This window comes from Ranitomeya variabilis, chromosome 5 (genome assembly GCF_051348905.1).
Source record: "Ranitomeya variabilis isolate aRanVar5 chromosome 5, aRanVar5.hap1, whole genome shotgun sequence".
Taxonomy (NCBI): domain Eukaryota; kingdom Metazoa; phylum Chordata; class Amphibia; order Anura; family Dendrobatidae; genus Ranitomeya; species Ranitomeya variabilis.
Window position 1 is genome coordinate 172,589,567 of NC_135236.1, and position 13,413 is coordinate 172,602,979.

A 13,413-nucleotide genomic window follows, 5' to 3' on the forward strand; every position below is an offset into this window, starting at 1 on the left:
ATTATGATGAACTGTTGGGCTGCAAAGGACCCATATATAGTTTTAGCTCAGGGGCCCTTTTCTGCCCGTGTTCGCCAGTGGGTAAATAGATGATAGATAAATATGTAGCTAGGTACTCACAGTGTCATTACCAACATAATCAAATTCAGAAACTATAAAGGCCACCAGATAAGTTGACATCTTTGGAGACTTTTCAAAAGTCGTGACATTCCAAACCTCACCGTTCCACGTCTCAGTGTAGACATCTGAAACAAAAATACTTTTATTTTTTCAAAATTATTAAATAAATGCAACAACACAATATGTGTGATGGTGAACAAGTTTTCTTCATCTATGTATACATCATTTATTTCACAAAAAATGTTTTATTTTCAGAGGGTTTTTAGGGGACGTAAAGCTTAATATAATTAATATAATTGTAGCTAAAGAAGAACACACTAAGGCCTTCTTCACACGTCCATTTTATATGTCTGTATGCGGTCCATTTTTAAAGACCGCAAATACAGACATACACACGCCTATTGTATTCAATGTGCACGTTAAAGTTACCACAAGTCACAGGCAGAGCTTATCACTCCCAGCTCTGCGTGTTCCGGCTGATGTGGTGAAAGGTCGCATCACTGATCATCGTGAGACATGGCCATTAATGAATTATCAGCGGAAAATTGAGTATAACTTTGGTTTTTCATTTTATTTTTGTTGATTAAATGGCTAAAAGAGGGTCAGGGAGTTTTTATTTCAAATAAAGGAATTTACACTGGTTGTTTACATTTGAAAATGGGGTGTCTTATAGACGCCTCTCCATTACTAACCCCTGGGCTTTATGTCAGCCGCCATAAAACAGCTGACATCAACCCCACAATTATTACCCCACTTGCCACCACATCAAGGCAAGTGGGATCAGCGGAGGCTTAATGCCAGAATTGGTGCATCTAATGGATGCACCGTTTCTGAGGAGGCTGAGGGCTGATGTTATTAGTCTGGGAGGGGGCCCAATATCCATGGCCCCTTCCTAGGCTATTAATATCAGTCCGCAACTGTCTGTTTAGCTTTTGCTGATTAGTAAATACAGGTCCTTCTCAAAAAATTAGCATATAGTGTTAAATTTCATTATTTACCATAATGTAATGATTACAATTAAACTTTCATATATTATAGATTCATTATCCACCAACTGAAATTTGTCAGGTCTTTTATTGTTTTAATACTGATGATTTTGGCATACAACTCCTGATAACCCAAAAAACCTGTCTCAATAAATTAGCATACTTCACCCGTCCAATCAAATAAAAGTGTTTTTTAATAACAAACAAAAAAAACCATCAAATAATAATGTTCAGTTATGCACTCAATACTTGGTCGGGAATCCTTTGGCAGAAATGACTGCTTCAATGCGGCGTGGCATGGAGGCAATCAGCCTGTGACACTGCTGAGATGTTATGGAGGCCCAGGATGCTTCAATAGCGGCCTTAAGCTCATCCAGAGTGTTGGGTCTTGCGTCTCTTAACTTTCTCTTCACAATATCCCACAGATTCTCTATGGGGTTCAGGTCAGGAGAGTTGGCAGGCCAATTGAGCACAGTAATACCATGGTCAGTAAACCATTTACCAGTGGTTTTGGCACTGTGAGCAGGTGCCAGGTCGTGCTGAAAAATGAAATCTTCATCTCCATAAAGCATTTCAGCCGATGGAAGCATGAAGTGCTCCAAAATCTCCTGATAGCTAGCTGCATTGACCCTGCCCTTGATGAAACACAGTGGACCAACACCAGCAGCTGACATGGCACCCCACGCCATCACTGACTGTGGGTACTTGACACTGGACTTCAGGCATTTTGGCATTTCCTTCTCCCCAGTCTTCCTCCAGACTCTGGCACCTTGATTTCCGAATGACATGCCAAATTTGCTTTCATCAGAAAAAAGTACTTGGGACCACTTAGCAACAGTCCAGTGCTGCTTCTCTGTAGCCCAGGTCAGGCGCTTCTGCCACTGTTTATGGTTCAAAAGTGGCTTTACCTGGGGAATGCGGCACCTGTAGCCCATTTCCTGCACACGCCTGTGCACGGTGGCTCTGGATGTTTCCACACCAGACTCAGTCCACTGCTTCCTCAGGTTCCCCAAGGTCTGGAATCGGTCCTTCTCCACAATCTTCCTCAGGGTCCGGTCACCTCTTCTCGTTGTACAGCATTTTCTGCCACATTGTTTCCTTCCAACAGACTTACCATTGAGGTGCCTTGATACAGCACTCTGGGAACAGCCTATTTGTTGAGAAATTTCTTTCTGGGTCTTACCCTCTTGCTTGAGGGTGTCAATGATGGCCTTCTTGACATCTGTCAGGTCGCTAGTCTTACCCATGATGGGGGTTTTGAGTAATGAACCAGGCAGGGAGTTTTTAAAAGCCTCAGGTATCTTTTGCATGTGTTTAGAGTTAATTAGTTGATTCAGAAGATTAGGGTAATAGGTCGTTTAGAGAACCTTTTCTTGATATGCTAATTTATTGAGACAGGTTTTTTGGGTTATCAGGAGTTGTATGCCAAAATCATCAGTATTAAAACAATAAAAGACCTGACAAATTTCAGTTGGTGGATAATGAATCTATAATATATGAAAGTTTAATTGTAATCATTACATTATGGTAAATAATGAAATTTAACACTATATGCTAATTTTTTGAGAAGGACCTGTATAGGGGAGACCTCACGTCATTTTTTTTAAGGTCACCCCTATAATAACCAGAAAAGGCTAAGCAAACAACTGTGAGCTGATATTAATAGCCTGGGAACAGTAGTGTAGCTGCCGGGGGGCAGAGGGTGCGGTCGCCGTGGGCCCAGAGCTCAGAGGGGGCCCACCTGGAGCTACGCTACTGTAACTGTATCGGCGTGCACAGCATGCCGATACAGTTACATTATCTGGCAGAGCAGGGAGAACCGATCTCCCTGCTCTGCCACCAGCCGTTATCGGGCCCCAGACCAGTCGTGGGGCCCGGTGCCAGCAGTGGGCCCCCAGCCTGTCACCGCAAGGTCAGCTGTATTGGCATTTAGCCAATACAGCTGACCGCATTGATGAGGGAAGGAGCGTGCAGCGCTCCTTCTCCCATCACCCCCGTCAGCGTCTGACGTCACCGACGCCGACGGGGCGCGATGACATCACTGCCTGGTGCCCGCGGTCTGGAGGTGAGCAGAGAGCAGCGCAGGAACCAGGAAGAAGAGAGGTGAGTATTTATTGTTTTTCTTTATGGGGGTGCTGCCTTATACTACAGAGTCTGCCTGGGGAAGGGGGGGTGCTGCCTTATACTACAGAGTCTGCCTGTGGGGGGCTGCCTTACAGAGTCTGCCTGTGGGGAGGGCGGCTGCCTTATACTACAGAGTCTACCTGGGGGGGTGCTGCCTTACAGAGTCTGCCTGTGGGGAGGGGGGCTGCCTTACAGAGTCTGCCTGTGGGTAGGGGAGCTGCCTTTCAGAGTCTGCCTGTGGGGAGGGGGGCTGCCTTATACTACAGAGTCTGCCTGTGTGTGTGTGAGGGGTGCTGCCTTACAGAATCTGCCTGTGGGGAGGGGGCTGCCTTATACTACAGAGTCTGCCTGTGGGGGGTGCTGCCTTACAGAGCCTGCCTGTGGGGAGGGGGCTGCCTTATACTATAGAGTCTGCTTGTGGGACGGGGTGCTGCCTTATACTACAGAGTCTGCCTATGGGGAGGAGGGGCTGCCTTATACTACAGAGTCTGCCTGTGGGGAGGGGGGCTGCCTTATACTACAGAGTCTGCCTGTAGAAGGGGGTGCTGCCTTATACTACAGAGTCTGCCTGGGGAAGGGGGGTGCTGCCTTATACTACAGAGTCTGCGTGGGGGTTGGGGTTCTGCCTTATACTACAGAGTCTGTCTGTGGGAGGTTGCTGCCTTATAATACAGTCTACCTGTGGGGGGTGCTGCCTTATACTACAGAGTCTGCCTGTGGGGGGTGCTGCCTTACAGAGTCTGCCTGTGGGGAGGGGGCTGCCTTATACTATAGAGTCTGCCTGTGGGGGGCTGCCTTATACTACAGTCTGCCTGTGGGGAGGGGGGCTGACTTATACTACAAAGTCTACCTGTGGAGAGGTGGGATGCTTTATACTATAGAGTCTGCTTGTGGGACGGGGTGCTGCCTTATACTACAGAGTCTGCCTATGGGGAGGAGGGGCTGCCTTATACTACAGAGTCTGCCTGTGGGGAGGGGGGCTGCCTTATACTACAGAGTCTGCCTGTAGAAGGGGGTGCTGCCTTATACTACAGAGTCTGCCTGGGGAAGGGGGGTGCTGCCTTATACTACAGAGTCTGCGTGGGGGTTGGGGTTCTGCCTTATACTACAGAGTCTGTCTGTGGGGGGTTGCTGCCTTATAATACAGTCTACCTGTGGGGGGTGCTGCCTTATACTACAGAGTCTGCCTGTAGGGGGCGCTGCCTTATACTACAGAGTCTGCCAGGGGTGCTGCCCTATACTGCAGAGTCTGCCGGGGGTGTTCCTTTATACTACAGAGTCTGCTGGTGGGGTTGCTGCCTTATACTACAGGGTCTGCCTATGGGGGTGCTGTCTTATACTAGAGGGTCTGCCTATAAGGTGCTGCCTTATACTACAGGGTCTGCTCATGGGGTGCTGCCTTATCCTACAGGGTCTGCCTATGGGGTGCTGCCTTGTACCAGAGGGTCTGCCTATGGGGCGCTGCCTTATACTGCAGAGTCTGCCTATGGGGGTGCTGCATTATACTACAGAGTTTGCGTATGGGGTGCTGCCTTGCACTACAGAGTCTGCCTATGGGGTGCTGTCTTATATTGCAGAGTCTGCTTATGGGGTGCTGCCTTATACTACAGAGTCTGCCTATGGGGGTGCTGCCTTATACCAGAGGATTTGCCTATGCGGGGGCTGCCTTATACTGCAGAGTCTGCTTATGGGGGCTGTCTTATGCTATAGAGTCTGCCTATGGGAGCTACCTTATGCTATAGAGTCTGCCTATGGGGGTGCATTATACAATATAGAGTGGGCCTATGGGGAGTGCATTATACTATATGGAGTCCTATGGGGAGTGCATTATACTATATTGAGGACTATCTGGTGCATTATACTAAATGGAGGCTATCTAGGGGGCCATCATACAGTGTGGATATTACATTGAGGGGGTCATCTTACAGTGTTGGAGCCATCAAACAGTTTGGGTGCTACTAAGGGGCCAGTATACTGTGTGGGTGGTAATATACAGTGAGGGGGCATTATACTGTGTATAAAAGAGCATCATACTGTGTATAGGGGAGCTGTACAGGGGGGAGACTTGGGACCTTATTAAATGTAAAGTGGGCACTTATTGTTATAGGGGAACTCGGGTTACTGTGACTGTCAGAGGGGCACACAGGGCATTATTACTTTCGAGGGGGCAAAATATCTGCACTGTTTTCTAGGGCATTTGCGCCCGGCATTACTATATTAGAGAGGGGTGCTTTAGAATTTAGAAGGCACAAAGAACCACACAGCAGGTGCAGTAATAGGGTCACATACAGCAGCAGCTGCTCAGTATTGGGGTATCAGGTGCAGTAATAGGGACACATACGGCAGCAGCAGCTCAGTATTGGGGTATCAGCAGGATGAGGAGTTGGTGCAGGTTGGGAATAGATGGTGATGGGGCTAGAATTTGAGAAGTGAAATATGTCTTTGTTGTATTCTCTGCAGATGAGTCGTGGCCTGAGAAGTCGTCATGTTGGTCTGGGCCAGATGGAAAAGACCGGAAAAGTGAACGACTCCATCAGAAAGGACGTCAGCAGTAAGTCATTATCTGTAACGGTGCTGTGATCTCTTATATGTTCTGTAGGACTGGTATCTACCACTGACCATATGGCGGTAATATATAGTCTTTATATAGAGATTATCTTCAGTAATAGCGTTGTCATCTGCTGAGGTTCTCCTCCACTATTAGGGTGCATCACCCAGCTAGCTGTAATCAAGGTTACCTGGTTAGGCGCCCATTCAGAAGCTTCGCCCCCCCTGAACCAAAACCCTAGCTACGCCTCTACTTGGGAACCTTTGTGGCTATTGGTCCCATCCAAGAATATTAACATCATCTAGCTTTAGGGGGATTACATCAATGTAAGGGTAATGTAAGGGCATATTCTTACAGCTGATTATAAAACTTACACGGGACCACATGCCTTTTTTGTTTATTTATTTATTTATTACAAGTATAGAAAAATAAGCATGCAAAGCACTGATTACAAATCACAGTAACATAATTCTATCTATCGTATCTATCTATATCTATCTATGTATCTAAATTTAAAAGAACGTTGAAAAGCAGCACTAGCAAGCAGTATGTGAAAAATGGGTGCCAGACCTTCCAAGCATAGAACGATCCCCAATATAGTACAAAAAAGATGAAGATAGCACTCCTTCTGAGACAAAATATAGGGTTCTATTAGCCCATATAGCCTCCTGCAACATTTCATCTCAAGGTGTGACCCTTTCTCAAGCAATGTGAATTGTGAACAAGCAGAATATTTAACAACACATTCATGATAAATTGTGACATGCGCAAATTGACCTTGGAGACGCTGAGTTTTGGAGTGTTTACATTTGGCTCATTGGGGTGAGTCTATGCATGTTTTCTTGTACATTACCTACTTATATGCACTTTATTATGTGACTTGTCAAATATTGATTGCATACTTATATATGGTAATCATCTTTACAAATTTGTATGTCACCTTTGCACTTTATTGTCTTAATCAATTTATTATGGATGTGTTGTCAAATACTCTGCTTGTTCTGAATTCACATTGCTTGAGAAAGGTTCACGGCATGAGCCAAAATGTCAGAGGAGCCTATATGGGTTTATAGACCACTATATTTTTTCTATGGAGTTCTGTCTTCAGGGTTGGACTGGCCCACTGGAGGACCGAAGGATTCTCTGGTGGGCCCTGGCACCTGCTGGCATAGAAAAGTGTGTTGGCGATCATGCATACACCGCTCTCCCTGTTGTCTAACTCTAGGAGTAGTGGTGATACAAAAAGACATCAGGAAGGACCATCGCTCTGCTATATACAAATGATTATCCGCAGCCTGCAGCAGGCGAGTATCTCAGATGTAATGAGCGCATTGCTCTCATGGGTTGTCTCATGCTGGGAAGAGAGGTAAGCAGTACACATGACTCCTCCCAGTGTGTATGTTACTACTCCCCTCCCAGCGTTGTACAAACAGGGAGACCAGTGCTCGCATTACAGCTGACACTCGCCTGCTGCAGACTGCAGATAATCATTTGTATGTAACAGAGCGATGTTCCGTCTTGATGTCATCATGACACTGCTCAGTGCTCTTCCCTGCGTTGAACCAGCACGGAGAGCAGTGCTGCTGTTAACAAGGCTAACATTGATTGGCCGCAGAGCAGCCAATCAGGTTTAGTCTTATCTGTGCCTTCTCCTCTGCTGTACAGCACAGCTCAAGTAAAGAGCCATGCTGTGATTTATAAAGACTTAAAGAGCGCGGTCCCCTCTCCTCCTTCGCACCAGCGCAGTCACAGTGTAAGGAGAAGAGGGAGACAGGTGGTATAGAACAAAATGAGTCTGATCTATGCACCTGACTACCTGAGCATCACATATAACTAACTGAGGCCCCCTGCCAAATCTAACAGTGACTAAAAATGGAGTGGGGCTTAAGTCATGGGTGAAAGAGGGGGGTTTAGTCACCTAGGGATGAATGAAGGCCCCGTTCGCTTATTTCTCCTATCATCCCTGACTGACTGCCTCTGAGCCCTCTCCTTATGTCACCTCTGACTGAGTCCCTTCTCTATCACCCCAACTGACTGCGCCCCACCTCCTTGTATCACCCTTGACTGATACCTTTCTCTTTCACCCCTGACTGACTGAGCCCTCTCTCTCTGTATCACCCCTGAATGACTGAGCCCCTCTCCCTGTAACACCCCTGACTGACTGAGCCCCTCTCCCTGTATCACGCCTGACTGGCTGAGCCCCCTCTGCCTGTAACAACCCTGACTGACTGAGCCTCTCTCTCTGTATCACGCCTGACTGACTGAGCCCCCTCTCCCTCTATCGCCCCAGACTGACTGCGCCCCCGCTTCCTGTATCACCCCTGACTGACTGAGCCCCCTCTCTCTGTATCACCCCTGACTGACTGAGCCCCTCTCTCTGTAACACCCCTGTCTGACTGAGCCCCTCTCCCTGTAACACCCCTGACTGACTGAGCCCCTCTCCCTGTATCACGCCTGACTGACTGACTGAGCCCCCTCTGCCTGTAACACCCCTGACTGACTGAGCCTCTCTCTCTGTATCACGCCTGACTGACTGAGCCCCCTCTCCCTCTATCGCCCCAGACTGACTGCGCCCCTGCTTCCTGTATCACCCCTGACTGACTGAGCCCCCTCTCTCTGTATCACCCCTGACTGACTGAGCCCCTCTCTCTGTAACACCCCTGACTGACTGAGCCCCTCTCCCTGTAACACCCCTGACTGACTGAGCCCCTCTCTATGTAACACCCCTGACTTACTGAGCCTCTCTCTCTGTATCACGCCTGACTGACTGAGCCCCCTCTCCCTGTATCACCCAACTGACTGACAAAGCCCCCTCTCCCTGTAACACCCCTGACTGACTGAGCCCCTCTCCCTGTATCACGCCTGACTGACTGAGCCCCTCTCCCTGTAACACCCCTGACTGACTGAGCCCCTCTCCATGTAACACCCCTGACTGACTGAGCCCCTCTCCCTGTATCACGCCTGACTGACTGAGCCCCTCTCCCTGTAACACCCCTGACTGACTGAGCCCCTCTCCATGTAACACCCCTGACTGACTGAGCCTCTCTCCATGTAACACCCCTGACTGACTGAGCCTCTCTCCCTGTATCACGCCTGACTGACTGAGCCCCTCTCCCTGTAACACCCCTGACTGACTGAGCCTCTCTCCCTGTATCACGCCTGACTGACTGAGCCCCTCTCCCTGTAACACCCCTGACTGACTGAGCCCCTCTCCCTGTAACACCCCTGACTGACTGAGCCCCTCTCCATGTAACACCCCTGACTGACTGAGCCTCTCTCCCTGTATCACGCCTGACTGACAAAGCCCTCTCTCCCTGTATCACCCCTGACTGACTGAGCCCCTCTCCCTGTATCACCCCTGACTGACTGAGCCCCTCTCCCTGTATCACGCCTGACTGACTGAGCCCCTCTCCCTGTAACACCCCTGACTGACTGAGCCCCTCTCCATGTAACACCCCTGACTGACTGAGCCTCTCTCCCTGTATCACGCCTGACTGACAAAGCCCTCTCTCCCTGTATCACCCCTGACTGACTGAGCCCCTCTCCCTGTATCACCCCTGACTGACTGAGCCCCTCTCCCTGTATCACGCCTGACTGACCGAGCCCCTCTCCCTGTATCACGCCTGACTGACTGAGCCCCCTCTCCCTGTATCACCTCTGACTGAGCCCCTCTCCCTGTATAACCCCTGATGGACTAAAGTTTTTTTCCCCCAATACTAAAGAAAATTAAGCCCTTCATAAAAAGTTATGGCCTTATAGGTAGCAGAAAGATTTCTGTAAAAAGTGTATGGGGGGGGGATGTGAGGGAACGCTCTTTTTCGATATCACCAATAATGCCATGCATAAGTAATCTAGGGCCCCCACCAATATTAGTGAGGACATTCCTATAATGTATTTGCTGCAGAATATCTACAATGGAAATCAGCATAAAGTGAGAGTGACATTGTTCATGTCAAATCTATAGTCTCTAATCTTCCCTTTATCTCTAAACTCCTGGAATACTTGGTCCACTCCCGTCTTATTCGCTATCTCTCAGATAACTCTCTTCTCGACCCTCTACAATCCGGTTTCCGCGCATTACACTCTACTGAAACTGCCCCCCCCTAAAGTCTCTAATGATCTACTATCAGCTAAATCTAATGGTCACTACTCCATGCTAATTCTCTTGGTTTTCTCTGCAGCATTCAACACTGTGGATCATCAGCTCCTCCTCACTATGCTCCGCTCCATCGGCCTCAAGGACACAGTGCTGTGTGAAAGTAGCCTAAGTCACTGCCGATAGTGTCAGCATTAGTCATACTCACCAATGGGGAGGCAGCATGAAAAGTGCCTAGGGCAGCATAAACTCTAAATACGGCCTGTCCATATGTCTCCCATGGACAGCACATTGATAGCACACGGACACAGACAGTAAACGGACACACAGATGTGACACGGATGTCACATACGTACACACGGATGGCACACAGCATTGGACAATGAATCTCACCAGTACTAGTTTTTCTAGTACAGGAATCACAAGGACGTGTGAAGGAGGCCTAAGGGACATATTTATGAAAACTGTCTAAGGGTATGTCCACACAGTGTTTTTTTGCAGTGTTTTTTCCTGCAAGAAAAGTGCAGAGTGTTGGCAGAAAAAACTTTTGCACATCACATGCGCTTTTGACACATTTTCAGATGTCTTTTCATGCATTTTTGATATTTTTTTTACACATCTTGTTTATTTTGCTTCAACGGTAAAGCACTGTGTTTTTTCCACATGAAAATTGTTCAGAAAAAAAAAACGTAGCAAAAACACTACATGTTAACAAGCCCTAATGAAAAAATGGACCTTGTTGCCCATAGCAAATAGTTATAGTGCAGCTATTTCCACAACAATTACTATCATGTAGGCTGAATTTCGATTGGGAGGCAGAGGCATGAGGACAGGTTTTGTGCTATCACTATGGATGATCAGAGTTTGGTACCTTTGCATGGATCACCAAACAAGTCAAATGGTATCATAGACTATATTAACATTTTAGAGTACTATTTAATTTTTTTAACATCAAGCACATTTTGAAGCACATTTATTTCAATGTACTGTACCATATATTGTTACATATATTTTATATATAGCATATATCAGCTATACATATATTTGATGTATATTATCCTTCTCCCACATACTGTCCTCTTTTTGCTTAACATGTGTGGGCAAATTTTAAATCCAAATTTCCCTGTATAGTTTAATAAACATACATAATATATTCACATCTACAGCGGGTACGGAAAGTAGTCATACCCCTTTAAATTTTTTCACTCTTTGTTTCATTGCAGCCATTTGGTAAATACAAAAAAGCCCTTTTTTCTCATTAATGTACACTCTACACCCCATTTTAACTGAAAAAAAACAGAAATGTAGAGATTTTTGCAAATTTACTAAAAAAGAAAATCTGAAATATCACATGGTCATAAGTATTCAGACCCTTTGCTCAGACAATCATATTAAGTCATATGCTGTTCATTTCCTTGTGATCCTCCTTGAGATGATTTCTACTCCTTCATTGGAGATCAGCTGTGTTTAATTAAACTGATAGAACTTGATTTGGAAAGGTACACACCTGTCTGTATAAGACCTCACAGCTCACAGTGCATGTCAGACCAAATGAGAATCATGAGGTCACAAGAACTGGCCAAGATAACAAAAGAATTTCTTCAGTACTCAAGGTTCCTAAGAGCATAGTGGCCTCCATAATCCTTAAATGGAAGAAGTTTGGGACCACCAGAAGTCTTCCTAGACCTGGCCATCCAGGCAAACTGAGCAATTGTGGGAGTAGAGCCTTGGGGAGAGAGGCAAAGAAGAACCCCAAGATCACTGAGGCTAAGCTCCAGAGATGCAGTAGGGAGATGGGAGAAAGTTCCACAAAGTCAACAATCACTGCAGCCCTCTACTAGTCGGGCCTTTATGGCAGAGTGGCCCAATGGAAGCCACTCCTCAGTGCAAGACATATGAAAGCCTGCATAGAGTTTGCTAAAAAGCACATGAAGGACTCCGAGACTATGAGAAATAACATTATCTGGTCTGATGAGATGAAGATAGACATTTTTGCAGATAATTCTAAGCGGTATGCGTGGAGAAAACCAGGCACTGAACATCACCTGCCCAATACAATCCCAACAGTGAAATATGGAGGTGGCAGCACCATGCTATGAGGGTGTTTTTCAGCTGCAGGGACAAGACAACTGGTTGCCATGGAAGGAAGCATGAATGTGGCCAAGTACAGAGATATCCTGGATGAAAACCTCTTCCAGAGTGCTCTGGACCTCAGACTTGGCCGAAGGTTCACCTTCCAACAAGACAATCACCCTAAGCACACAGCTAAAATAACAAAGGAGTGACTTCAGAACAACTCTGTGACCATTGTTGACTGGCCAACCCAGAGCCCTGACCTTAACCCAATTGAACATCTCTGGATAGACCTGAAAATGGCTGTCCTCCAACATTCACCATCCAGCCTGATGGAACTGGAGAGGATCTGCAAGGAAGAATGACAGAGGATTCCCAAATCCAGATGTGAAAAACTTGTTCCATCATTCCCAAGAAGACTGATGACTGTACTAGCTCAAAAGGGTGTTTCTACTCAATACTGAACAAAGGGTCTGAATACTTATGACCATGTGATATTTCAGTTTTTCTTTCTTAATAAATTTGCAAAAATTTCTACATTTCTGTTTTTTTTCAGTCAAGATGGGGTTCAGAGTGTACATTAATGAGAAAAAAAATATTATTTGTTTAATTTACCAAATGGCTGCAATGAAACAAAGAGTGAAAAATTTAAAGGGGTCTGAATACTTTCCGTACCCACTGTATCTGTATAGAAATCCAAATTATTGCAGGCAGCACTCCAAGAGCAATGAGTTGCAAAAATGTATTGGCTACTGTGAAAAAGCAGACAACATTTTGGCTCCAATACACAGAGCCTGTGTCAATCACTGTGTATTAGATCCAAAACACTTTCTGTGTTTTTTTCACATTGGCCAATACATTTTTGCAACTTTTTGCTCTTGGAATGCTGCCTGCAATATTTTGGATTTCTCTATATTATGGCTGTTGGGTTGCAATCAACACTATCTATCTACCTTCTATCTATCAATCTATCATCTATTTATCTATCTATCTATGAATAGAGCACAAGTCAGTTATTTTTTAATTTTGTATTAATTTCTCAAATAAGGAAACACATACCTGTAATATTCATATTTGATAGTGCTACATTTTCTGGCTTGTGTCTAATGATGATGCTAAAAGTAGCCTTCAGTGCCGGCTCATCAAAGCAGGGAAATGCCTTCCTTGCATCAGGGGCTTGCATTTGTGTGGTGGCAATGATCCTGTCACCAAGTGTACAAATTAGTAAAAAAACAGAGAAACCAATCATAGTAACTACATTATTACATGACATTACATCATATTAAAAAGCATTTCTCTTCACAATAAAAAATAGCAAAAGAAACAACCAGCTGTAAACATGCAGATTGATGATAGATAGATACTAGATAGAGATAGATATGAGATAGATGATAGCTGGATGATAGATAGATAGATAGATAGATAGATAGATAGATAGATAGATAGATATTACATAGATAGATATG

General features: G+C 45.8%; 1 protein-coding gene across 1 annotated transcript in view; it reads right to left on the reverse strand.

The window, feature by feature from the left end:
• ANPEP (alanyl aminopeptidase, membrane) overlaps positions 1-13,413 on the reverse strand; it is a 261,707-nt gene that overhangs the window by 84,976 nt on the left and 163,318 nt on the right. Inside the window, exons 3-4 of the mRNA XM_077263513.1 lie at positions 13,007-13,149; positions 121-245 (exon numbers count right to left, since the gene is read on the reverse strand). Coding sequence (XP_077119628.1) covers positions 121-245; positions 13,007-13,149 — 268 coding nt within the window. The remainder of the gene's footprint in view (positions 1-120; positions 246-13,006; positions 13,150-13,413) is intronic.